Raw genomic sequence first — 23,938 nt, 5'->3', positions numbered from 1 at the left:
TCATGGTATAGAGTCAACAAAGTTTTGGAAACATTACATATTGACATGAGAGCATTACACAGTTGCTGTAGATTTGTCAGATACATATCCTCGATGCCAAGTGGTTATTTGATTTGCTGTTGCCTTGAATGCCAAAGCAGGGCCAGGGAAGGTAAAGATGCAGAGGCTTTGCAGGCCAGTCTCTGCAGGCACTGAAGTGTCTGGGCACTAGAGGACTCCAAAACCATAGAGCAATCAAGAACGCAACAGACGCAGCAGAAAAGGTGCCAAGCAGCCTATGGATCAAGCGGACCAATCCATGGATGACAATTGCTACTTGGACAGCCAGGGCCTGGGTTGCACGGGTGAGGGTGTATGATGTTGAACGACCCGAAACACTCACTGGAACCAGATTGCATCACTGTTGTGTTGCATCAGAAGATGTATGCAAGAACTTGAAATACTCAGGCTTCTCAATTAGAAGCACATTAGTCTGTACCAGGTATAAATATGTTGTAGGGTTTTCCAGCTGTCCTCCAAAATATCGTATTGGGCCAGGGGCGTAATCCCCCCCCAATAAAAAGACCCAACCAATATAACCCCCCCAATAAAATTATGAATTATCTTGCATAAATAGGCTGTTTTCTTTACTCATTTCAGGTATTAACAGCAAATTAGTTGCATGTTTAATCATCTAGGAATTTACCCAGGTTATTTATTTATTTAGACAGATCTTGACACCCCCCCCCCCCCCAAAAAAAAATGTTCAGCACAAAGTTACATCGATGTATTAGGCAGTACCTTCTGGGCAAGTCATTTGCAATTTTGAACTCATAACTGTCAGATTTAAAAATTTTAAATCACTGTAAATTACTTTTACCTCAACATTAAAACGTTACCATTACAGCATGCTTATTTTTACTAAAATTTCAGTTGTAAGCCATTGCTAGGTTTCTTGTCCTCAACGTGACAAGATTAATGTCTGAGCCACAAACACCAGAATTTTACAGCTTTTAAATATTAAAGTATTTTTACTTGTAACAGGAAAAAAAGCGCATAATCATGTTCCACAGACTTTATTTCAGCTGACTCAAGACACAGACTCCTCACACAATCCTCTGTACAACACTATTCCCTTCTTTGAAAACGAAAATACAAACACAATAAAAGTTATGTACAAAAATAAAGCATGTTAAAAAAAATTACACAGAGATACAAGACAACAATTTTAATGCTCATTTGGGCATGGCTGCTATAAATAATGACAGTATTCATATGAGCTTTATTTTGCTGAACTATGCTGAACTACCCAAAAAAAATGGAAAAAAAGAAAAGAAGAAAAAAAGCAAAAAAACAAAAAACGCCAGTAGCACCATTCTGAGTTCGTCCACGACAATGTTTGCCATCCGAGCATGGATGACACCCCGCTCTTGTGTTTCACATGAATTTTAAAGCCCCATGGCTCCGTGCAGTGCAAAAAAGTAAATCAAAATACTCCCGTTAACACAAACCAGTGAACATGTAAATCAATTAAAATAATGCTGCAAAACCTTTCCAAACCTCTCACCAGGAGAACTTTCTAATGTAACACTTTCCACTGTTAATGAAATGTAACTGTTCATACTGTATTTATTTATTTTTAGTTAGACCATAGTTTGATTGGTGCATACAATCACCTAAGAAGGCAAGCTGCCATAAAAAAAAAGGCAGCTTAATGAACCATCTCAACACCAACACACATTTAATGTGAACAAAAAATAATCATAAAAAGGACAATTTCTTCATTTTAATGGACGAGTTCTGTTAAGTTACTGTAGTGTCGTGAGTGCAAAAACGATACTGAAAACATTATCCTTCACAACTTCTCAATTCAAAACAACTCATGAAAGAAAATTCTAAATGTCACTTTTACATCTTCCAGGAGCTGCACCAAACACATTTCCATTAACACAAGTATTCAGTGTAAGCCATCTGACTCACAGACAAGGCAAGAAGTGAAGGCAGACGAGCAAAAAGATGTGTAACGTAACAGAGCAGGTGAATGCATATGCGGAAACATACTGAGTCTGTTTAACATAAACGTGTAGCTTAGAAGCCTGCCATATACTTAGCTACAATTAATAAATCATTCATATCGACTATGATATAAAAACCATCTCACGAGTAACTCAGACTTTTTTCCTGCGCTGACAATCAAGTCTTTTGTTCTCAATGGCAATTCTGATTGTCACTTTTTTGGGAAGGGGGGTATAAAGCACATGTTGGTTCCAAAACAAGCACATGGTTTTACACCTCTGTTGGTCAATGAGAATAATTTTAACACTAGTCCAGCTTCAGTCTTCAGTCGCATAATCTGTCGAGTGCACTCATACCTCTTTAGTGATCACAGACACGATGTGATGCATTTTGCTGATACGTATAGCAGTTGTAGTGCATTCTAGAGACAGCTGGCTTGGTCATGTGAAGCACTGAAATACAGTATAGCAACACATAATAGAATAAAAGACACTTTAAATTCATTATACAGTATATGTACATCTCTTCAAAATGCTCAAGTTGCTCTTACTTTTGGATGTTGTCATTGCCTTGTGGCTGTGTTTCTTTCAAAATTAATTTATTATATACCAAACACTTTAAAGACTTATTCTATCTCTCATAAAAATGTTACTTGTTTCTCTACATAGCCATAGTGGTCAGGTGCTGATGCCCCAGCAGCCCCTTGCGGCCCGCACCCGCTCCTGGATGCCCGCCTCCATTGCCGTGGCCACAGTATTCCTGCAGGTTCTGTCGCAAAGTAACCAGTGCGGAGCCCAGACAGGCGCGGTTTGGAGCCAAGACACCCCCCGGCAGCTGGAAGAGGACTGTAGCCACTCCAGCCATACCATCATCTGTGGGCTCCAGGGTAATGGGCCCCACCTTGAAGGAGGAATAGGAAAAGCCCATAAGCTGAGAGAGGAAAGGGTCAGGACGGCAAAAGTGCTGGTAAGCGCTGTATGTGGATGGGTGGTGATGATGTGAGGCTGGGTTGCCAGCTGTGGTACTGGCATAATGATGGGTGTTCAAGTAGTGCAGTGGTAAATGCTGGCCGCTGTTGCCTCCTCCACCCAAGGTGAGGTGATGGTGGTGATGGGCTGTGGTTCCGGAGGATGGGTCATGTTTATAGGAGACAGGTCCTGCTCTGCCCCTCTGGCCAACCACCACTCCACTTAACTTGCTTGTGCGGGCATGAGCAAGCGACACAGTGCTGCCCCCTACCCCTCCACCAGATGAAGGCAAGTAGATGAGCTGAGGCTCCTCCGGCTCAAGGTATATAGTGAGCTTAGCAAAAGGCCTTGATGCCATCTTTGTCATCTCCTGAATGTGGCGACGCTGCTCCCGACGGAAGTCCAGGAACTGCTTAACCTTCCACAGGAGGACGCAGACAGACAGGAAGAGGAAAAAGCAGGAGAAGAAGACAGAGAAGAAGACAAAAAGGTCAATGTGGGCTTGGTCCTGTCGCAGAAACAGCAGGCCCTGGGACTCTCCTTGTCTCTCTTCAGTTCCCACACCTCTCAGAGCGATGTAAAAGCGACTAGATTTCAAGGAGTGCACCTCATGGGGGAAGGTGATCACTACGCGATCTCGAACACCACGGACAATCAGCACCGTCTGGGGTTTCCACACGGTGATATAGGTGATGAGTCCTTCAGCACGTTCCTCTCTAATTTCCCTTTCCGCTCCTGGAGGTTTTGCTTGCAGGCTTTGGGAGAGCACAGAACCTGCAAAGTTGGATGAGGTGTTGGCAAACACCTTTATAGGGGACGGAGGTGAATCCTTTTCTGTCCCGGCAGTTTTCCCTGGAACTACAGATTCCTCCTCGATCTTGATGGTGTGAATCCCTGTGTATCGATCTACGTTCACAATGAAGGTGTCATGAGAGTTGGACACGTACACCTCCACCTCACCAAAAGTGACATCAATGGTGACCCGAATGTCCACATTGGTGAACTTTGGCTGGGCAGCAAAGAATACAGTGCGCCCCTTGGGCAGGTTGCGAATGGTGGGATCGTGAAAGCAGTTGGTCTGCGATGTGGGGTCAAAGCAGCACTCTGTGTCCACATTAAACTGACGGTAGCACTGACGCCCATTCACTGGTGTGCCATTGAAAGAATCCTTGCACTTTGCACACTAAATGAAACAGTAAAACACAGAATTTAAGCATGTTTCATTCACTGACAAAAAAAAAAAAAAAAAAAAAGAAAAATGTGGATTTCAACAAGTCAAAACTATAAAAAGTGGAAACCGTGAACTCCAGCATGCACATACCTGTTGTCTGTAGCAATCTTTGCGATCACTCTGGGGGCTGCTGAGGCAGGAGGAGGTCTCTGTGTTGTTTTGGCAGGGGCAGCCTGTGCCATCGTGTTCATTGCATGTGTCTGCATGGCCATTACATTGACACCTGTGATGAAGAGGAGAAATTAACATTCACTACAACTGTGCATGTATAAGCATTTCTCTTAATAGTAAAACACACATCTGCTGATTATAACTGACCAGGTACTGAGTAATCAAAATCACACATTAAAACTTTATATAATAACTTTATATAATAACACTCCAGTGACAGCTCAGCAGCAGATTTTACTCACTTCTCACACTTCCCCTGCAGCAGGAAGTAGCCGCTAAGGCAGCTCTCACACCGATCCCCTACGCTGTTGTTCTGACAATTTACACATACAGCATTCTCCTCTGTAGGACCCTCAGACACCCAGGACTGAATCTAATAGAAGGACAAAAAGTGATAGAACTTTAAAACTAAAGTGTTTTGTGTTTGGGTTTTTATATATATATATATATATATATATATATATATATATATACACATATATATACATACATACACACACACCCTCACCTATTTCAGTTACTTACGCTGTTAGGGTCAAGAGGAAATAAGTGTGGAGTATCCTGTGCCTTCTTAAGTTCATCCCGGGATAGACACACAGCGCTGTTTCCCTTGCAAAATTCCCGACATGGATGGCAAGTGCCACCCCCCTTGGCAGAGCCCACAAACAGAGGCTTACACTTCTCACAATGTTTACCCTAGATTTGGGGCATAGAGGAAACAAAGTGGATTACTGAATATGAAAAAAAAAATGTTTAAGGCACGTGAATGTAGATTATTATAAGCACTTACCATGGTGTTATTGTGACACTCCAAACAAACATCTGGTTTGTTAACACCAGCACAGTTGCTGTGTTTGTTGCAGCTGCACTGAGAGGAGCAGTTATCCCCTACAAAGCCAAAGTGACACTGGCAAACTCCGGGGGATGTGCATGTCCCATTCACACAGCCTTGTGCACACACTGGCTCACACTGACCAGAAATACTGCACAGAAGGAAGCAAAAAGCGGAGATTTCAGTGAACCTCTTCAGTCACTATACAATAAAGTTCACACTATCCTCTTATATTACCTGCTAAGTATGTAACCCTGTTTGCAGGTGCAGTGGTATCCTTGTGGCAGATCGTGGCAGTCCTGAGTGCTGTTACAGTTGTGATGACCGTTGGCGCATTCATCCTCCTCTGGACAATGGAGGAAAGACCAACTGCTGTTTGTCAAAGGGCAGACACCCTCACTCACACCTGTGGGGGGGAGAGAGAGAAAGAAACAGAGGTATGCTGATAAATAACAAAACAATCCACTCATAACATGCTAAGATGCTCAGCTTCTTCAAAACCATAAATTTAACATTGTTCTCACCATCAAGTCCTCCCTGTAGGCAGCGTCCAGCCCCATTGCCACCGCGAGAAGAACACCAACCACACTGAGGCCTAGCAATGCACTGGGAGCACTGAGTGAGCTGGGAGCACTGGGGAGAGCAGGAGTCTCCCCTAGAAAGCAGTCGACCGCACTGGCCTGCCTCACACCGGAGGGGCACAAAAGATGGGCTCATGCACTACAGGAAGAGGAAAGAGATTTGCTCAGTTAAATTAAAAAAGAAAATAAATTAACTTAAAGTCCAACATTCCAATCAGGGGTGGGTGATACAGCCTCAAAATTATGTCACAATATTTGAGAAAACTTATGTTCTAATGATAACACTACAACATAAAAAAATATAGGAACATTTTAGTGATGGTTGCACACAGCAACATTTATAAGTGTAAGTAAATGCACTGCATTTTCTATCCTTCCTTCCAATGAGCTACTATCACTGATGCTAACCTTACCAATCTACTAAAACAAGGTGCCAGTGGTAGCAGCAACATAGTACAATAGTAGTGACATAGCACCACAAACAGTGAGAGTAAAGTCAAACGTAAGCACAAAAATTTAGCTTAGCTAGTGTTAAATAATGCATGATCAGAGCTAATTTAACTGCTCCCTCACTTACAAGGAGTCGCCACAGTGGCTCATCATGTTTGATCTGGTAGATTTTTTACATTAGACACTCTTCCTGATGCAACCATAAAACTATCCACCCAGAATTGGGATAGGGATCTGCTACTTGTTAGGAGAAAATGTAAACCACTACTTTGTTACATGAGAAACTGAAAAATGTTTTCTACATCTATCATTTCTTGAGTAAACTGTTGACCAGCTGGTCAAAGCCCTTTTCACCACAATCTATATTGGCGTCATATCTTTACCCAAATAATAGCTCACTACATCCACTGTTTGGTCTTTCTGTCATATGCAACCTGCGAGTGAAATTAGCGAGTGCTACGGCGACACTGGGTAGAGTGGTTCTTTCACACTTTGACAGCACAACACCAATCGCTAATATTGCCTCCTTCATATCCTGTTTGTACTTGTTAGTGTTTTTTTGCTTCAACTGGTCGTTTCCACCTTCAGTTGGAACTATTTTCTTGCATATTGAGCTTTGTTGGAGGTTGTTGAAGTAGCTCCTTTTTAAGTTATTTTTTAATTGCATTGCTATAGCAGTGATATTGTGACATGACATTTTATATCATGCAGGAATTCATACTTTTGAATTCATCAAATCTTACCCGCTGCAGGGCCATGCTCCACACACAGTGCTGCCAGCCCCCATCAGAGCCATTGGAGCTCAGACAAAGGCTGCAGTTGTGGAGACTGTGGCATGGCGGAGGGCACGGCAGAGGAGGGGATGACTCCACCTGCATGGGTGAGACGTTGAGCAGAGCGTAGCTGAAACATGTCCAGTCATAAGTGGGATTCACACTCAAGATGCGCCTCGTTTCGCCTGGAGGTGAGGGAAAAAAAGAAAAAGAGAAGGGGGTCGACTTTTCTTATTGAAAAAGATTTATTAATCATAAAATTCATTTTCTGTAACACAAACACATCATCTGAACCTCGGTACCTGTGCGTTTGAACTGGCGAGTCCACATGCATTTTCCAGAAGCTGTACACTTGGGGCAGTCAGAAGCCTCACAGCTAGTCTCTGTGCAGTTGCTGGACAGGAAGATCTCTCTCTGGTTGATTCGACAGTCATGTACAGCTGTACAGCTGAGAGAGCTGCTGATACAAGCCCCCTCTGGACAATTTGTGCACCACTTGCACTGTAAAACAGGCTGGGAATTTATTAAGAACAGACTTTAGTTCACAGCAACAGTCTCTCTTTGAGTGAATAACTGTGTTTGAGATGGGGCATTACATGTTACCTGGGATGGACTGGAAAATGTTTTAGGGTGTCGTGCAAGGCATTCACTGCATGTCTTGAGTCTGCGACATTGGTCTGGCTCACGAGGGGTTGGAGAACAGGGAGACTGTCCAGTGAAGCATCCCATTCTGATGGAAAACAAGGAACAGAAGTGAATGTCATATGCATTTTATTTCATAGCTGCACATAACTTCAAGCTCAGAGTTGCTGTCAAACAACGTGTTACCTCTCAGCAGTGTCAGAAGAAGCACAGCTCCCTCTACACCATATGCAGCTGCCTGTGGTGGTGTTGCAAGCCTCTGGTGTGGGAAGAAGGGCGCAGGGGTCAGAGGGCACAGACAGGGTTAGGAGTCTGCCAAGGGTGACGCCATTGAAGCCTCCTGACAGGAAGAGACGACCGCCCCAGCTCGTCATGGCAAGGGACACCGAACCATTAACCGGATCTCCAACAGCTGACACTAAAACAAAAACATGAGAAGAGGTTAGCCTATGATGTTTTATGATTTACAAATTAATCTGCAGCTAGAAATGTACAGTTACCTGGTTGTATCCAGGTGTTACAGTTGATCTGGTACAGAGAGACAGAGTTACTGTAGTCTTCTGCTTCTGTCCTGCCGCCTACAATCACCATAGTGTCTTTAATCAGTGCAGCAGCGTGGAAGAAACGGGACAGGGGCTACACAGGAGAGAGATGACACAGCAAGAATACAGAAGTTATCTTTCTGAAGTGGATTGATGGATGTCAACTGCTTGGATTTTCCCAACTTCTTACCTTAATACCCTGAGAGGTGGCCAGCAAAGACCAGGTGAGGTTGGGGTAATACAGGCTGTAGAGCTCAGCAGATGGCTCTACACTTTCCACGTGAAAGCGGTAGCCTCCAAAGACATAGATGGCATCAGTCTGTTCATGGTAGACTGCCGTGTGGCCATACAAACCTGATTCAAGAACAAAGCAAGCAAAAAAGGCTTATGTGCAATGAAAAGAGTGTTTAAAGCTGTATTTGTCTTAAAAAAAAAAAAAACATTTTCACAATGTGATTCTGTATTGTTATAACAATAAGCGGTGCATCAGTGAGTTATTGACATTATGAAAGGCTTCAAAAACCTGTAGGTGGTGTGCCAGTGTGGGGGGCAATGGTCCAGTTTCCAGACTGAGGGCTGAACTCAAGTAAATGGTGATTGAAACCATTTTCAGGAGAGTAACCGCCAATCAACAGCACAGAGCAGTCTCGCCGTACAGTTAAAGTGTGACCTGCCACTGGAGGAAGCACTGTGCTCTGTAAGCAGAAGAAAATTAATTTGTTAAAGAAAAAAAAAAAAGATTTTTCACATATTCTTTATTTCCATATCAAGTCAGATACCAACCTTGTGCTCTCTCCAGACTAAACTGCTGAGATTGAGAGTCCAGGTATCCATGGAAACGCCATCTTGAGTGACCCCACCTACTACCAACATAAAGTTGTGATTGGCTCCAGAGCCAGACTCATGACTCAGCATTGCAGAGGCGTGATGGTAGCGAGGGTTTGGCATCGACCCTTCTTCCACAGAGCTTGTCAACATTTGGGTCCAACGACGCTCCAACACAGAATATCTAAGCCAACCAGAAGGAATTATTACACACATACAGAGGCAACACTGCACTACGTGACTGTGAGATTACCCAACCAGCTTGTTACTGGACGCCTACGCCAAGATATATGCAAGAGGGTTATGTAAGTTTTATTGTTCTTATGCTACAGTCTGAGAATATTATTATTATTGTTGTTGTTGTTGTTGTTGTTGTTGTTGTTGTTGTTATTATTATTATTATTATTGTTATGCCAATAAAGGTGATTGTGATAGATTAAAATGTTGAAGATTATATTTTAAAAGGTTTAAGATGCTGCTGCAAAGAAAGCAATTCCATTAAACCAAAATCAAAATGTAACTTATTCGGATCCAAAGCTGTACAAAGGTTTGTCCCAAATATGAACAAATTCCTTCAAGGAGTTAAACACACAACACTTTCACAGTAATAAGACAGAAGGTTTTCAGTAGTTTTCACAAATGGATGGGCTTGTTGCCTGATTGGCATTTTTCAACTCTGAGCACTCCAAATGTATTTCTACTAACATACCCAAATGTGTGTGTTTGAATGGGTGACATTCAAACACACACACATTTGAGTGCATATAACCTAGCATTCATACACACTCACTCTGATGGATTCATCAAGTTCAACTTGGGCTTCAGTATTTTACCCAAAGATACTTTGACATGAAGACTAGAGTAGTCAGGTATCTAATCTCTCACCTTCCAATAGACAACCTACTCTAGCTCCTGAGCCACATGTGCCCCAACCTGAAACATGAATACTACTGCTTAGTCTAAGCATTTATAGCCTGTTGTTGCACTTTCATACCTATAGACATTTCCCAGAATTCCCTCTGTCAGAGAAAGCCCTCCATACATCCAGAGGTTGCCCTGTGGTCCAGACACCAGAGAATGTCCCATCCTGTGGAGGAACCGGTGGGCCTGGTTCTGTTGGGGGGGAAGCAAAATGTTTATTTGTGTGCTGCGTTGTGTCAGCCATGCACACTTCAGTATTCTTCTGGTTCATTTTTCTTTGGTCCTTACCACAGTCATCTGTGTGTCTAGTAAGGTTTCCCACACCAAGCTGTTGAAGTCTCGAGGAATAGAGCAGTCTGACCCAACCCAGCTCTCTGTGCACATGCACACTCCCAGAGACTAACACAAACAGAGTTATGCTGGTTAACTGTCTGTGTTTTATTTTATAATTTTTTTTTAAAACTGACTTCCTAAACAAACCCCCCCCCCCCCCAAAACAACCAACCAACCAACCAACCAAACAAACAAAAAAGTCCTGGTTAACAAAAAACCACCAAAATGATCAAGTACACAACTAGAAATATGTTTTTATGGGCGTTACAAAGGCACTAAATAAAAATGTCACAGTATATTTAATTAAGTTTTACTTTTGACAAAAGAGACACTTGGAAATTTAAGAAAAGTAAACTTTAAAAAAAACTGTTCACAGCTCTTACTATATTACAAGTTCCTCTTCCTTCTGCTATTCCACAATCCTGAGGGCACACTAGCCGGTCACAGTGTGGTCCCCCATATCCTTGAGGGCACTGGCAGAGCCCACCCTGGCACTGGGCTCCACCTGGACATACAGATCCATCTTCATCCTCAGAGCTCTGCTGACACCGTCGTACCCAGAAAGATGCATTGAAGCCTTGAGGTCTGTCTGAAGTGACGTTGGCTTCAAAGTAGACTGAGATCACACCTGGAGGTAGAAGAGACGATTATACGATGCTGAGTGATTGTGTATATGTAAATTGGTTTTGTAGTTTAAACAGTGTATTTATTAATCAATGAGTTAAGGATAAACCTGAAGTGGCCTCCACTGTGATAGGCTGAGTCCTCGTGGTGCCACAAAATGCTCCAATTAGATTGTGATCAGAATGTACAACTCCGTTACCCAGAAAACGAGGCAGGCCATCGAACACATAGACATACGAACTCTGAAAAATAAAGCATCCTGAATGTCATTAACACAGTTTGAGGAACAGTGAGCTGTTAAATAATTTGTGTTTATTTGAACTCACTTTACAATGTGTATGAGAGTCTGGGTGTAGCGTGAGAGCTACTGGGGGACAAAACTGTCTGGGCAGACAAGGTGCCAAGTTCTCGGTCACAGAGAGGACCCACAGGCAATGAGAAAGTCCACCTTTCCCCTCTGTGCCACTCCGCCACCCCAAAGAAGAGGACAGGGGAATGGTGGTGGAGGAAGTGGAGGACAGCAGGACAGAGCGGCCCTGGCACTGGCGGTAACATGTTCCATTGTTTCTAAATGGTACAGGATAGTATAGACAAGTCACGATCACAGAATACACTAAAAATCATCCAAGGAAATTATTCCTACTGAGCAAAATATTGAAGATCTTTACCTGGGATCTCCATAGTAACCAGGCAGACAGGACTCGCAGTGTGGTCCCTGAGTGTTGTGGGTGCAGTAGCACTGGCCTGTCTGGTTGTGACAGTATCCCTGGAGAGGGTCGCCGTGTCCGTTACACTCACAGGGAACACAGCCACTACCACCAGCCAGGGCTGAGCCAAAGCTACCTGGACGGCAGTGCTCACAGTGCGGCCCTGTAGTCCAGTCTGAAAGTGAAGCAAGTGAATATTAACCAATAAACAACACGATAGCCTTTATCTATCAAACACCAAAATGCCTCCCACAGTTTCAGTTTTGTGAATAGTGACTGAACTCAAATCAAATCACTATAATCCATCTATCAAAATCTGACCTTGGCATTCATCACAGATCCCTGGAGCAGTAATACATGTGGAGTGGAAGTTGCAGCCACAGTCAACATCACATTCTACACCACTCAAAACCAGAGTAGCGGGATCAGATGTCCAGCCCAGGGCGCATTCACACTCAAACCGTGGGCTGCCGCTACACTGGCCCTCACGACACTCATTGTAACAGCTGTGGGACGAAGGAAGATTATGATGCGTTTATATATGTACAAAGATAACTCAATGAGCAAGACGAATAAAAAGATTTTATTAAGAGATTTAAAGAAGGAATTCATGGATTACTGTATTTTAATGCACTTACGTTTGGTTGCAGTGCAGTGTGCCATCCCCTGTGAATCCTCTCTCACAATGGCACTCATATGAAGTGGGAGTGTTGATGCAGGTGGCAGAGGGGTGACAGTTGTGGAGGCCCAGCCTGCATTCCTCTACATCAGGACAAGTGGGATAGGCCCAGATTGCATCTTGCTCTTCATCACTCAAATGCTCCAACTCCATCTCCATTTCTAGGGGACGTGGTGGGGCTGAAGTTTGGGGTTCAGGGCTAGAGAAGCAAGAAAGACAAATGTAAACTTGGACTAAAATACTAAACACATCTGGCTATGAGTTTGTTCAGGATATATGTACAAGAAACATGATGAGAGATATCTCACTTTGCAGCCCGAGCTTCAGCCACAGCCACACTACAGTTATACACTGATGGATCATCCATTCCTGCCCAGTCTCCCCTCAAACATCTGAAAAGAAGGGCAGAAAATATGAAATATATACAGAAATCACAATGAGTGTTAACTTATCAGCAACCCGATAATATAAAGAATGCATTTGCCTTATATGCAATTCTGGGAATCTGTATACTTTCTTTGTGTTGTTATGGGTTTGCCGTACTTACTTTCCAATTGTGGGATTATTGTAGTCACCACACCAGCCACACTGGAAAGTCCTCAGGCACTCTGTACATGTGTTTAAAGCTGAACACTGCTTACACTGGGGAACTGAGTGAACACTGACAAACAAAAAAAAAGTATTTTATTATTGATTGCCATTAAAGGGTCAATTCAACTGTCTGGCAAAATCTAAATGTGTTGTTTCTTGTGTTTTTGTTCATCTAATGCGAGTATATTACTGCATGTGAAAGCATTTGGAAAGTAAAGAAACAAAATTCTCTCTTCAGGGCTGACGCTTCAGTACCTTCCATTTTTAATCAAATACTGGACACTGCTTTTGATACCAAATCCAAAATTCTTGTTTTAAATTGAGTTTACATGAATACAGTGACCAAATGAAAGGGTTCTTTCTGCTATCAGCAGAAATTACATTCACAGCTGATTATGAGGTGAAAGTTGTAATTTAAATTGAAGTGGAGTTGTTAGTCTGTGTTGACCTGGCCATGCAAGGGAAATACTACTACTACTACTAGTACTACAACTCATAATAATAAGGCTCAGAAAAAGCAATATGAACTTATTTTCCATTAGTTACAGTAAGAAGTAAATTATAAATAAGACAGGTACAAGCAGGAGCCCTGACTAGCAGTAGTCTTAGGGATGAGCATAAGAACATAACTTGAATTTTTAGAGGCAGTCAAACGCATTTCATCATTTCACAGGATAAAAATACAGTTTTGAAATGTCAGAGCCAATTATGTAATCTCAGTCCAACTGTACAGTTGCTGACGCCCAGAAAAAGGCAAGGAAACCCTTCGACAAACAAAGTGGCTGCAGTGAAGAGATGAGAGCGCGTAAGCAGGGAAATCGCTTAAATGCCGATGGCTATGGGTTTTTCACAAAATATTTAATATGATGATTTTACTGAATTTAGGTATTCGTGAGTCATTTGATTATATTAAGCATGGCTTTACATTTAAAATGTGAAAAAGAAAGTGATTATAGTCATTACAGCATTATAGACATAATGACTATATTATTATAGTATTTATAATGATTATAAATAAAACAAAAGGAAAAACTGAAAAATCTTAACAATGTTCTCTGCTTACCTGTCATACCAATCCCTACACTCTCCATAGGGGTACTTTGTGAGGTAGGCAGCAAAATAGAAGCAGGCTTGAGCCGATTCACACCACGCACACTGGCTGGAGTTGGAAAGGCATTCACCACACGTCTTTCTCCTGTAAAAGAAAGTGAAAGTACAGTAGAAAAGATGAGCTGCAGATGTTTGTATGACCTAAAATAATATCTAAAATTAAAATTATTTTTCAACTCACTGGTTGCACACTTTAGGACACCCCCTTGGATCACGTATGGATCCATCTACTCTTCCCCGCCGACTGCACTGGTAGTCGCCTTTCTTGCTGGAGTTTATCTGCCACTCACAATAAGGGTCCTACAATCAAAGTTAGCACAGCATGAGTCAACAATACAGTTATGGTATACAAGTCAGCATAATGACAGATAATGTCAATTTTTATGTACAACTGTGTTGTACCTGAGTACAAGCAGAGCAGTCTCTGTATTCTTCACACATGGTGCAGTGCTGGGGTGCTAACAGCAGATGGCGCTGACCTTCCATCTTCCCGTCACCGTTCTGCCCCTCAGGGCAGGGTTCCAGGTCTGGGGTGTCACGCAGCAGACAGCGGGACAAAGACGGGCACCAGCCACAAGACTGGTCTGACAGACAGGCCAGACAGGACATGTACCCTGAGCAGGAACCTGAGCGGTACGGCTCCGAGAATAGGAAGGAGATCTCCTAGAAGGAGATATGACAAGATGTAAAGGAAAGGGTATTAACACTATGCTTTTGTTTCATGATCTAAGAAAAATCACAACGGAATTCTGCATAAATTAGTTTTGCTGCTGAAGTTAAACTCACACTTCCTCCAGGCAACGTTCTGTTCCAGATCAAGGCCATCTCACTTGTCTGTCCTGAGCCCGAGTTGTTCAGGTAGCCCTCCGCCTGAACAAGGTAATGGTTTCCCCGAGTGAGGTTAGAGAAAAGTCGACTCCCATCTGGTCGAGCCAGGAGCTTCAGCTCCTTTTCCTGCTGAGCTGCCCAGCGACCCACCACCTCCTGATCAGCAAATGGGTTCACAATGCATACAAAATTGGACATGAAGAAAATATGGATAAAACAGTAAATAACATTCAATCACGACATTCAGCCCTGCAGACAAGGATATTGGTTTTCACCGACAATTCTTAAGCCTTCCAACAGTTCCAATGTTTGTCCATATGAAAGTGAAATTATTTTAATTTATTATCAAATCTACTACAAATAATCCTCTAAAGAATTATGCTGTAAAGAAAGAGACAAAGGAATTACAGCTGACATGCACTTCTCCTCACCATCTGGCTGGAGTTGGGTCCTGTTGCCATTCGAGCCTCAAAGTGAAGCCTCTGGATGCGAGCCCACATGGAGACAGTCTCTGTAGGAGGGGGTGCAGGTGGAGGCCCGCCCCACAATGGGTGGACAAACCCCCTAAACTGTAAGGCTACGTCCATTTCTGTGGTGGGGCCAAGCATGATGGTGGCGCTGCGGAGGATGGTTACCTAATGTGAGGGGTGATGAGGATGGAGGACAGTGGAGGATGATGGAAGTGGAAACACATCAACAGAGGCACTATTCTCTACTAACTGCTCCACAAAGTTTCACAAACTACTTGAACAAAAATATCCTTTCTACCCAAAACAAACAGAGAGAAAGAAAAAGAGACATGACGAGGTTAAAAAGCATAAAGCACAAAGAAAAAAACAACAAAAAGAGAATCATTATATCCAAGCTCGAATGCAATATTGGTGGCAGGAAGGAGGAGTAAGTATAAGCAGAGAGGGAAGTAGTTACAGGCTCAACTGGTAAAATCAATACATTTGGACTCCGTACCTGGTCAGGCTGGGAGTCGTTGCGGGGGTGCTGGAAGGTGAGCAGGTGCAGTCCCGGGACATAGTTCTCGGTGCGACAGGAGTGGAGGGAGGTTAGGAAAAGGGTACGCTCCCCCCACCAGCCGTACGCCCCTGAGATCTGGTCCACACGGCACGCACTTCGCTCTGTGAGACCGAGAGGGAAAGGTCAGCACATACACAAAAACCCCAAAATACCCCCACACATCGGGCCTCTTAAATCTCATATTACAGCAGCTTTCTACTGTGCACTACTGTACTGAAATGAATGTAATTGGTGACTCTTGTTTGACGTGTGTTCTGAAGGAGTAAAATGACCTCACTGCACCAGAAGTATGTGACTAGACAGGCGAGTCAAACTGTGGTTTGAGGAACCTGTCCAGTCTCAGCTGGGTGTAGCCAAGTCACTGTACTTCACCTCTGAAACACACCAAACACGAGTCAATTACGTCCCTCCCATGTCAACTCCCAACATCATTTTCCAGTCTTGACCCTTTTCTTCTGCCCTCATTCCTCCCTCCCTGGGTCTCACCTGACACTGGCAGGCAGGATTCATTCTGAACACACCAGCCAAATTCACCAGGGGCACGGGCCAGAGAAGCTGGAGTGCCACTGAACACCAGACAGGACTGGCAGTCAGACAGGAAGCGAGCAAGGCCCAAGCAACCAGTACTTCCACACTGCGACCAGAAAACAGAATATGCACTTTAGCTATACCTAAACAAACAGTCTGAAAAGGAAAGGATTAGATTTCTGAAAATGTGAAAATGGATCTCCCCCCCCCCCCCCAAAAAAAAACTAAAACAAAAAAAACAGGCATTGTTACAATTAAACAAAAAGTCTGAGAGAAGTGTTACCGGGTTAGTGGGCTGGTACTCTCGACAGCGGCCTTCACACCAGCTGCACTCTGGGTTCTTCAGGCACATATTTTCATCTACTGCCTCAGCACAAACAGCATCCTGATGATGAAACAAACAAACACAACAATTTCATTACCATTAGATGCTCTTAGTCAACATAATTTTCAGCCACTGACATTCTTCCAGCCACAGACAATCTTCCAAATACTATTGGTTTACAGTGCTTTCACTCACCCTGTCACCTTGGTCGCTACTGACAAAAAGGGGAACTTTGTAAGCCACAAGGTCTCCACGCGCAACGCCACTGTAACCTCCAGCAACCAGCAACACTCGTCCCTCCATCACTGCAGCAACATGTGAGTAACGCCCCCTCATAGCATCTCCACCTTCGAAAAAAATGAAACTCTGTGACCACTTCACATGCACAGGTAACAATCACTAAGATGAATGGTGTTTAAAATGGACCTTAAATAAATAAACAAATGTAAAACAACAACAACAAAAACCGCAACTGCATGTGCCTTCGAATTTCAGAGTTCTGACAAGAGGCTACCCACTCAGGAAAAAACTGAAGATGGTGAAAATAAAAAAAGTTGAAAAGGTTTAAAATAGTTTGAGAAGTGAAAATAAACGTGTGCACCTGTGCAACCTGCTCAGATCTCAAACAGATTTTAGCCCCAAATCTTCTGATTGTCCTTACAAATATGTTCACCGTGGAGCACAAAGACATTTAGTGTTTATTTCATCTACATATACAAAGTGGACTTTATTTGGCTGTCTAATTAGGGCTGTTCGATATAACGATATATATCGGATGACGATATAAAAACGTCTATCATTTCATTTTACGCTATCGTTTGTTTTGTGGTGTCGCAAAATAAACTGTTTATGGCAATATTTTTTCATCGTTTTGATGGTCACTGTAGTGGCTATATTAATTTCTTAAAGTTCTCTCTTTCTCTTATATTTAATATAACCACACTACAGAGGGACAAGCGCCTGTTTTTATGCATTGTCGTTAGCAACAACGACGGTAAAACCATCGCGTGTCCGCTGGTTTAGTTTCCACATAAACCTTTCACAATAAAGCTCAAGATCCTGTTGAGACTTTTCAAAATAAACTAAATCACGTGAAAGAGTATGCAGAGTGTTTACGGATGAGAAGCCAAAAAGAGCCGTCAGGTGCTAAAAAATAAACCTTAGACTCAAATGTTAGAACAGGCTTTCCCCTGCAGCACAATGCGTAATAAATACTCACAAAGAAAACGGCGGCCGTTACAACTTGTGTCTAAAAATGTATAGTTTCATGCATCCGTTAAAACACTCAACCCCAGGTACACAACGCCCAGCTGGAAACACTTCACGCAAGTCGAGCTGCCCGTGATTCACAGAATTTACAGAAAATGTTAAATTTTTGTGATTTATATGATTATTGGGATGATAGATGTCTTATATCGGGATATGAGATTTTGGTCATATCGCACAGCCCTATGTCTAATCACAACCATTTCAAGCCCAAATAAAATATAATGTCTTAGAAAAATAAATAAAACAAGTAAGGTGCAATCTATAAGTCGGCTGTTTTGTTCACTTTCATACTCACTGAGTTTCTCCTTTGCCGAGACCCACTGGTGACAACCCAGATGGTAGAAAAAGATTTCCTCATCATAGCACTTTTCCTCTTGGTAATGAATGTGCACATTCCCTCCTGCAAGACAAACAAATAGAGATAAATATAAACATGGCTGGACTGATTATGAAACAAACTCTGCTAATTATCTCAGGACTCACCGTAGACAACCATGTAGTTTCCGATGACAGTGGCTGAATGGAAAGCTCGCTCTCTTGGGCCAGTTGCAGCGAAACGCGAACGGAAGGATGTCCAAAATCGTCGATCCACATGGAACACGTCTGTTTTGTTCACCCTGACACTAAACCTAAGAAACATATAGAGTATGTATATTTCTATTGTCTATAAAGATGCCGTTTTTTAAAAATCCCCACTTCCTGGATTTTTCTGAAGCATTTAACTATCTTTGTGTAGCAAATTATCACAAAAGAATTTTGAATCTTGGGATAAAATATATCTTATTATGTTGGGATCCACTGATGAGATATTGGTCCAATACGGACTTAAAAAGCTAAAATGGACATCAGTGACAATGAGCCAGTCTAGGGAACAGATTGTGTGTTGCTTACACCAAATGTCAGCAGCAGTGCATCACTAGCAGGAGGGATTGATAACATAACATTAACTAATATAATCGTATAATTAATAAACTTAGGAAAGCAATGTTCAAGTAGAGTGTGATTCAGATTAATACTCAACATCAGTAGATACCTAAAACCAATGTATTGTCATTACTGTAATGTATGAGAAGGTACATACCTGGCAGTGGTAGGCCTGTGCCCTCCATAGACAAGCAATGTCCTGGAAGGGCTGTGGAAGACCATGGAGTGCCCAGCAGTGGCAGGTGGCTTCCCACCTGTGGGCTGAACCGTCTCCCACCGTCCAGAGCCATGCAGGCCGAACCGATACAGAGTTGAGGAAAACATATCCTCCTCAGTACGACCTGGGAAACAATTTTGGGTTTGTTCATTTCTTAGTGGATTAAAAATGCTGATATAAAAACAGACAAAGTGCAACGTGACATTATACATGCGAACCCACCTCCAAACACATAGAGATAACTGTCTACTATAGCCGCAGCGTGATTAGCCAGTTTAGGAGCACCACGTGAAGTGGAAAGGCCAAGTTGTTGCCAGTCATCATTGAGAGGCCGGTACATCCACACATCATTGGCCAGGGAGCCGTTGGCTAGCTCTCCTCCAAAGATAACCATTTTACCCATATACTCTACTGCTGTGTGGGAATGACGAGCCACCTGACAGAGTAGGAGAGCCAAAGAGGGCACGAAGGAAAGGAATACGATTGAGATGTTAAACAAAAAAATGAGAATGATAGAATTCACATCGACTATGTTTACATGTGCAAACAAATAGGATATATAATTTTTTTTAAAAAGTGAGTGAACAGAGTATACACTGCAATAAAGTGATTTCTATGAAAGCTAAAAATTCACATTTGGTAAACATGTTTGATAAATTAAAAAATAAATTCTTAAACAGTTACAACATTATTTACAAAGAAATTAAGCAAATATTCTTGACTTAATCCATTTACCCTTGTTTTTAACAAGCAACCAGTAGAATGTAATACTCTATCACCACAAAGTGGTATTAAATAAATATGGCCACTGAACAACAACAAAAAATAAATAAATAGAAGAAAACAAGAAAGGCATCTTAAAAGTTTTGATATCCACAAGTATGCTAAGATCTACTTAAATCCAAGTGATGGAAATTTCAACACTAGATGGTGATCTTAAGGATTCGTGCAGATGTCTGCGTGCCTGCCAGTCTTTTGTGACTGGATGAACGCATCTATGGAAACACTGCATCACAGAGCACTAGCTACCATGTGCCCTTCAGGCACACTTCAAATAAGTCTAAGAGACAGGACTTGTCCATCCATGCTATCTGGAGCTGTCTGTGTCCTTGATAACTGCTAACTGTCAAAAACTGGTTAAACAGTTGTGCTATGGTGAGATTAGGTCGTATGTTTGGACAGTAACTATGGACAGTAACAGGAGAGCAGAATTTTCTTTTTGAAAAATTGTGGAGAATGGACTGCATTGACTGAGTTGTTGGAGTGAAAACAATAAGCATCTGTGTTAGAACTTCACAAATTATATTACACAGCTGTATAGACCAACTTTGTGTGACTGGTATATTTCTGTTTTAGTTAGTTAGACATCTCTGTATTTTAAGATTTTGCATTTAGGCTACTGTAATAAATGGCCATAACTAATGTATATTAGATGATCCACCAAAGGAAAAAAAAAAAACAGTATGAAGTTATAAGTTATAGTAATAGGTTTTGCCTTCAATCCTATTACTATAGTTGTACTATTGTCTTTCAAGTTATTTTTATATATGTAAAATAGAACAGAAACAATACGCTTAATGTATCTTTAAAGAAAATCCTGATTCTGGAGTTGTTCCTGAGTTCCTGGTTGTCAAAGGATAAGCTGGGGCCTGACAAGTCGTTGAGAGAAAATCTTGGAGCGGATATCTTTGAATCCATTCTCCTGATTAAGAAAACTAGATTTCTTGCCTACATGACATTTTGAGGATCAATTTACTGTAAAGTGCTGACAGTAACTTGGACACATAGAGAATGACAAAGCAAATGCAATAACAGAAGGAAAGAAAAACAGCACATGTTTGAGTGTATGTTCACTTACAGGTGAATGACCATAAGACCTGCTTTCCCATTGGTTGGATGTGAAATTGTATTTGATCAAGTCACCAAGAGCTCTGTTCAGATCAAATCCTGCAAAGAAGATAAGCAAAATATTATTCAAACAAGGCCAATAATGAGATATGAGACTGATGACTCAGACGTGAACATTCAGCTATAACAAAGACATCAATATCACTGATGGTTAATATGTAACACAGCAACAAATTGTGTTGAGTTATGATTTATTAACATATACCAAAGAATCAGAGTCAAAAACCTTGCCGTTGTCTTGTGTGTTAAAAATTTTGTTTTCTAAACAGAAAAAATTGTATCAGTGGAATTTAACTGTATGTTGCCCTTACCGCCAAACAGGTACATGGCTCCTGTGGAGGAGAGGTACACGCCTGCAGAACCTGTCCTGGGAGGTGTGTAGGGGTTTTCTTCACTCACACGCCACCACTTCCCTGCACCGCTGTCATTATAGAGACCAAGCTGGCAGCTTTGACCCACGAAGCCTGGCTTACACAGACAACGCTCTCCTTTCTGAAAAAAATAAATACATGAATGAAGGCAAATATGAAAAGTTTCATCACAGCACACAAATGAATAACCTAATCAGGTTGAGAAAAGCGTTACTGTGCAGCTATAGTATATATTTTTTTGTGTGTGTTCATTTAATCGTCCCTATCCCTACTCTTACCTTGTCACACTGGCCGTTCACAGAACAAGCTTGAGTGCACAGAGGGGTTGTACATGAGGGCCCACCCCAACCCTGATGACAATGGCACTTTGATGTAGAGGAATCACAACGACCATGACCGCCACACGCTCCAGGGCACAAAGAGAAGGTGTAAGTTGCATTGAACCCCAGGAGGTTGTAATTAGCGTCACTGAAGAGATGAAGCAGCATCTGGAACAAACACAGTTTAACAGTGAACACAAATTAAGTTAGAATTCAATGCTAATGGAGTGTCAAGAATCACCCTGGCCTTTCAGCTGTGGTATCTTTTCTTGGTTACCTTGCCAGACTTTGCTTCAATGGGCTGGGGCACCGTGTTGCCACTCAGACTGGCTAGCAGTGGGCTTTGGTAGGAGTCCCCATCATACACAAAAAGGTAGTCATAAGTGCACTCTGTGTCCATGAAGGTGAAATTCAAGACAATGCGGTGACTGTTGTTGGGAGCTGGAAGATATGAAGAATTAGATAAATATCACTTTGAACAATCACAGAAAACAACAAACAATAATGACAAAAAAACATTTTCTCCACCTTTGATGAGCCACTCGCAATTCCCATTGACAGAGTAGTTTCCTGCTCCATCTGTCACATAGCCAGGTGGTCCCCTCAAAACCTGCCTGTGGCCCTTGCAGTCCCCTGCCTGGCACACAGGTGACTTGGCCAACAGGAGAACCACCAGGATGAAGGAGACAGGGAGGGGGGAGGCCATCACTGGCACTGCCTGAAGGATGGAAAGGGAAAGAGCAAGGTGGGAATCGGTTGGTGTTGGTCTCCTAATAACAAACCTTAAACATTTGCAGCACATATGAAGACCAATCTCTTAAGTATCGTTTATCGACCACATATAACAACTAAACTATGGTAACTGGATACATGGGAATGTCCCTTATGGACATCAAAGCGCAATCTTAGTCCCCTGGTAGTTCTCACTTCTCGCTATGCAGTCTTATGCCACTGAAAGGGTCCAATTTAAAGCGCTATGAGTCATATGTCAACTGCGATGCCTTTCACCCTGCAGCATCAACCCATCAGGCTTAATGATCAGATTACAAGGATTACTACAAACTGCCAGACTCAAGAAAAGCCTCTGCAAAAATTCTTATGCTGATGTTGCTAACAAGTGATAGCCCTATGTGCACAGGGAAGTAGCTCGCAAACACTACGAGTCCAGCAATCATACAATACAAACATAAGGTGAAACGAGGATACTCCACATCTGTAGTGTTACATTAAAATAGCACACAAACAGTTTAACTTTTATTAACTGCGTTTCTTAGAACCAACTAGCCAATGGATGAACCGACGACAATTAGCAGCAAGGGTCTCTGCAGGCTATCACAACAAAGCTAACGAAAGGGTAGCTAAGCTAAGGGAGCTAACGGAATACAGTACAGTTGATCTGAGCTCATCAGTTGGTATGGATTCAAGATAACACTTACCATTTCCCGTCTCTTTGTTTGCATGGTGGTTTACATTTTCGGCAGGCCTTTAAACGTCAGCTACTGCACGACCTAACTAGTGAGGGCTGCAAACTGACAGCTGGCTAAATTATCCAGTCGATTGGATTCACTGCAGAGGAGAGCGCTACAGCATTCTGCTTTGCTAGCCTGTCCGCTAGCTAGTGGTAGCGGCTCGGCCAAATCCAGATGCGCAATCGTTGGTTGCTGCAGACCCTAACAGAATCAGTCATTCTTGAGAGTAATTCTTCATTATGTAATAACAAAATGATGGCTCAACAACTACGATGGTACACCTCGGGGAACTGCTTGCAGCGATCAGCGGCACGTTTTTAAAGCATCGACGCTACTCCTGCGGACCATGTTATGGTGAGAAGCCAGTGTGTTTTGGTGCTTTTTGGCAGGCGAGCAATAGCCAACGGTGACCAACACAAAGACAGTGCAGCGAATAACCCATCCCACTACTACCACCCAGCGGAGACAATCAAGGTTTACACTTGGCTGTTGTGTAAGCCATAAACGGCAGGTTGTTTATTAAATATTTTGTTTATTAGTGTGAATGCTTGTAAAAGCATTCACAGTATTGTTGTTGTAATCTTTATTAGTGTGAATGCTTGTAAAAGCATTCACAGTATTGTTGTTGTAATCTTTCTTATTATCTATTATTCCATATTCCGTACGTTTTTTGGCATCTAACTCATTCAAAACCATTCAACTTAGAAAAACCATTCAAACACCGTTAGATTCCTCTTCTTTTGGACATGACTGCTTCTACTTTTCTCATTTTTAA

At 42.3% G+C, this 23,938-nt stretch overlaps 1 protein-coding gene across 1 annotated transcript; it reads right to left on the bottom strand.

Annotated features, from left to right (window-relative positions):
- Positions 1 to 1,039: 1,039 nt before the first annotated feature.
- megf8 (multiple EGF-like-domains 8) lies at positions 1,040 to 23,551 on the bottom strand. The gene is made up of 44 exons (XM_063485307.1): positions 23,131 to 23,551; positions 22,223 to 22,412; positions 21,972 to 22,135; positions 21,653 to 21,862; positions 21,315 to 21,495; positions 20,954 to 21,042; positions 19,318 to 19,531; positions 19,036 to 19,219; positions 18,438 to 18,583; positions 18,250 to 18,354; positions 16,881 to 17,032; positions 16,644 to 16,745; positions 16,319 to 16,466; positions 15,770 to 15,933; positions 15,235 to 15,438; positions 14,762 to 14,959; positions 14,378 to 14,638; positions 14,157 to 14,275; positions 13,929 to 14,060; positions 12,822 to 12,935; positions 12,583 to 12,666; positions 12,234 to 12,473; positions 11,917 to 12,101; positions 11,557 to 11,770; positions 11,215 to 11,455; positions 10,998 to 11,130; positions 10,648 to 10,892; positions 10,220 to 10,330; positions 10,005 to 10,123; positions 8,969 to 9,194; positions 8,709 to 8,880; positions 8,376 to 8,539; positions 8,144 to 8,279; positions 7,830 to 8,061; positions 7,605 to 7,731; positions 7,304 to 7,514; positions 6,972 to 7,186; positions 5,722 to 5,917; positions 5,435 to 5,603; positions 5,156 to 5,348; positions 4,891 to 5,061; positions 4,608 to 4,738; positions 4,285 to 4,417; positions 1,040 to 4,146 (listed from the first exon to the last, which is right to left on the bottom strand). The coding sequence occupies exons 1-44, from the start codon at positions 23,152 to 23,154 to the stop codon at positions 2,656 to 2,658; spliced, it is 8,640 nt and encodes a 2,879-aa protein (XP_063341377.1). The 5' UTR covers positions 23,155 to 23,551; the 3' UTR covers positions 1,040 to 2,655.
- Between the last annotated feature and the right edge of the window lie 387 nt (positions 23,552 to 23,938).

Source organism: Pelmatolapia mariae, linkage group LG10_11 (assembly GCF_036321145.2).
Source record: "Pelmatolapia mariae isolate MD_Pm_ZW linkage group LG10_11, Pm_UMD_F_2, whole genome shotgun sequence".
Classification (NCBI taxonomy): Eukaryota; Metazoa; Chordata; class Actinopteri; order Cichliformes; family Cichlidae; genus Pelmatolapia; species Pelmatolapia mariae.
This window is presented reverse-complemented; position numbering and strand designations above follow the sequence as displayed.

Excerpts from the sequence above, each read along its gene's own strand:
- megf8 (XM_063485307.1), bottom strand. The coding sequence starts at position 23,154 with ATGCAAACAAAGAGACGGGAAATG. Across the intron at positions 21,496-21,652 it reads TGAACGGCCAGTGTGACAAG|AAAGGAGAGCGTTGTCTGTG; the intron begins GTAAGAGTAGGG and ends TATTTTTTTCAG. Across the intron at positions 12,667-12,821 it reads AATAATCCCACAATTGGAAA|ATGTTTGAGGGGAGACTGGG; the intron begins GTAAGTACGGCA and ends CCTTCTTTTCAG.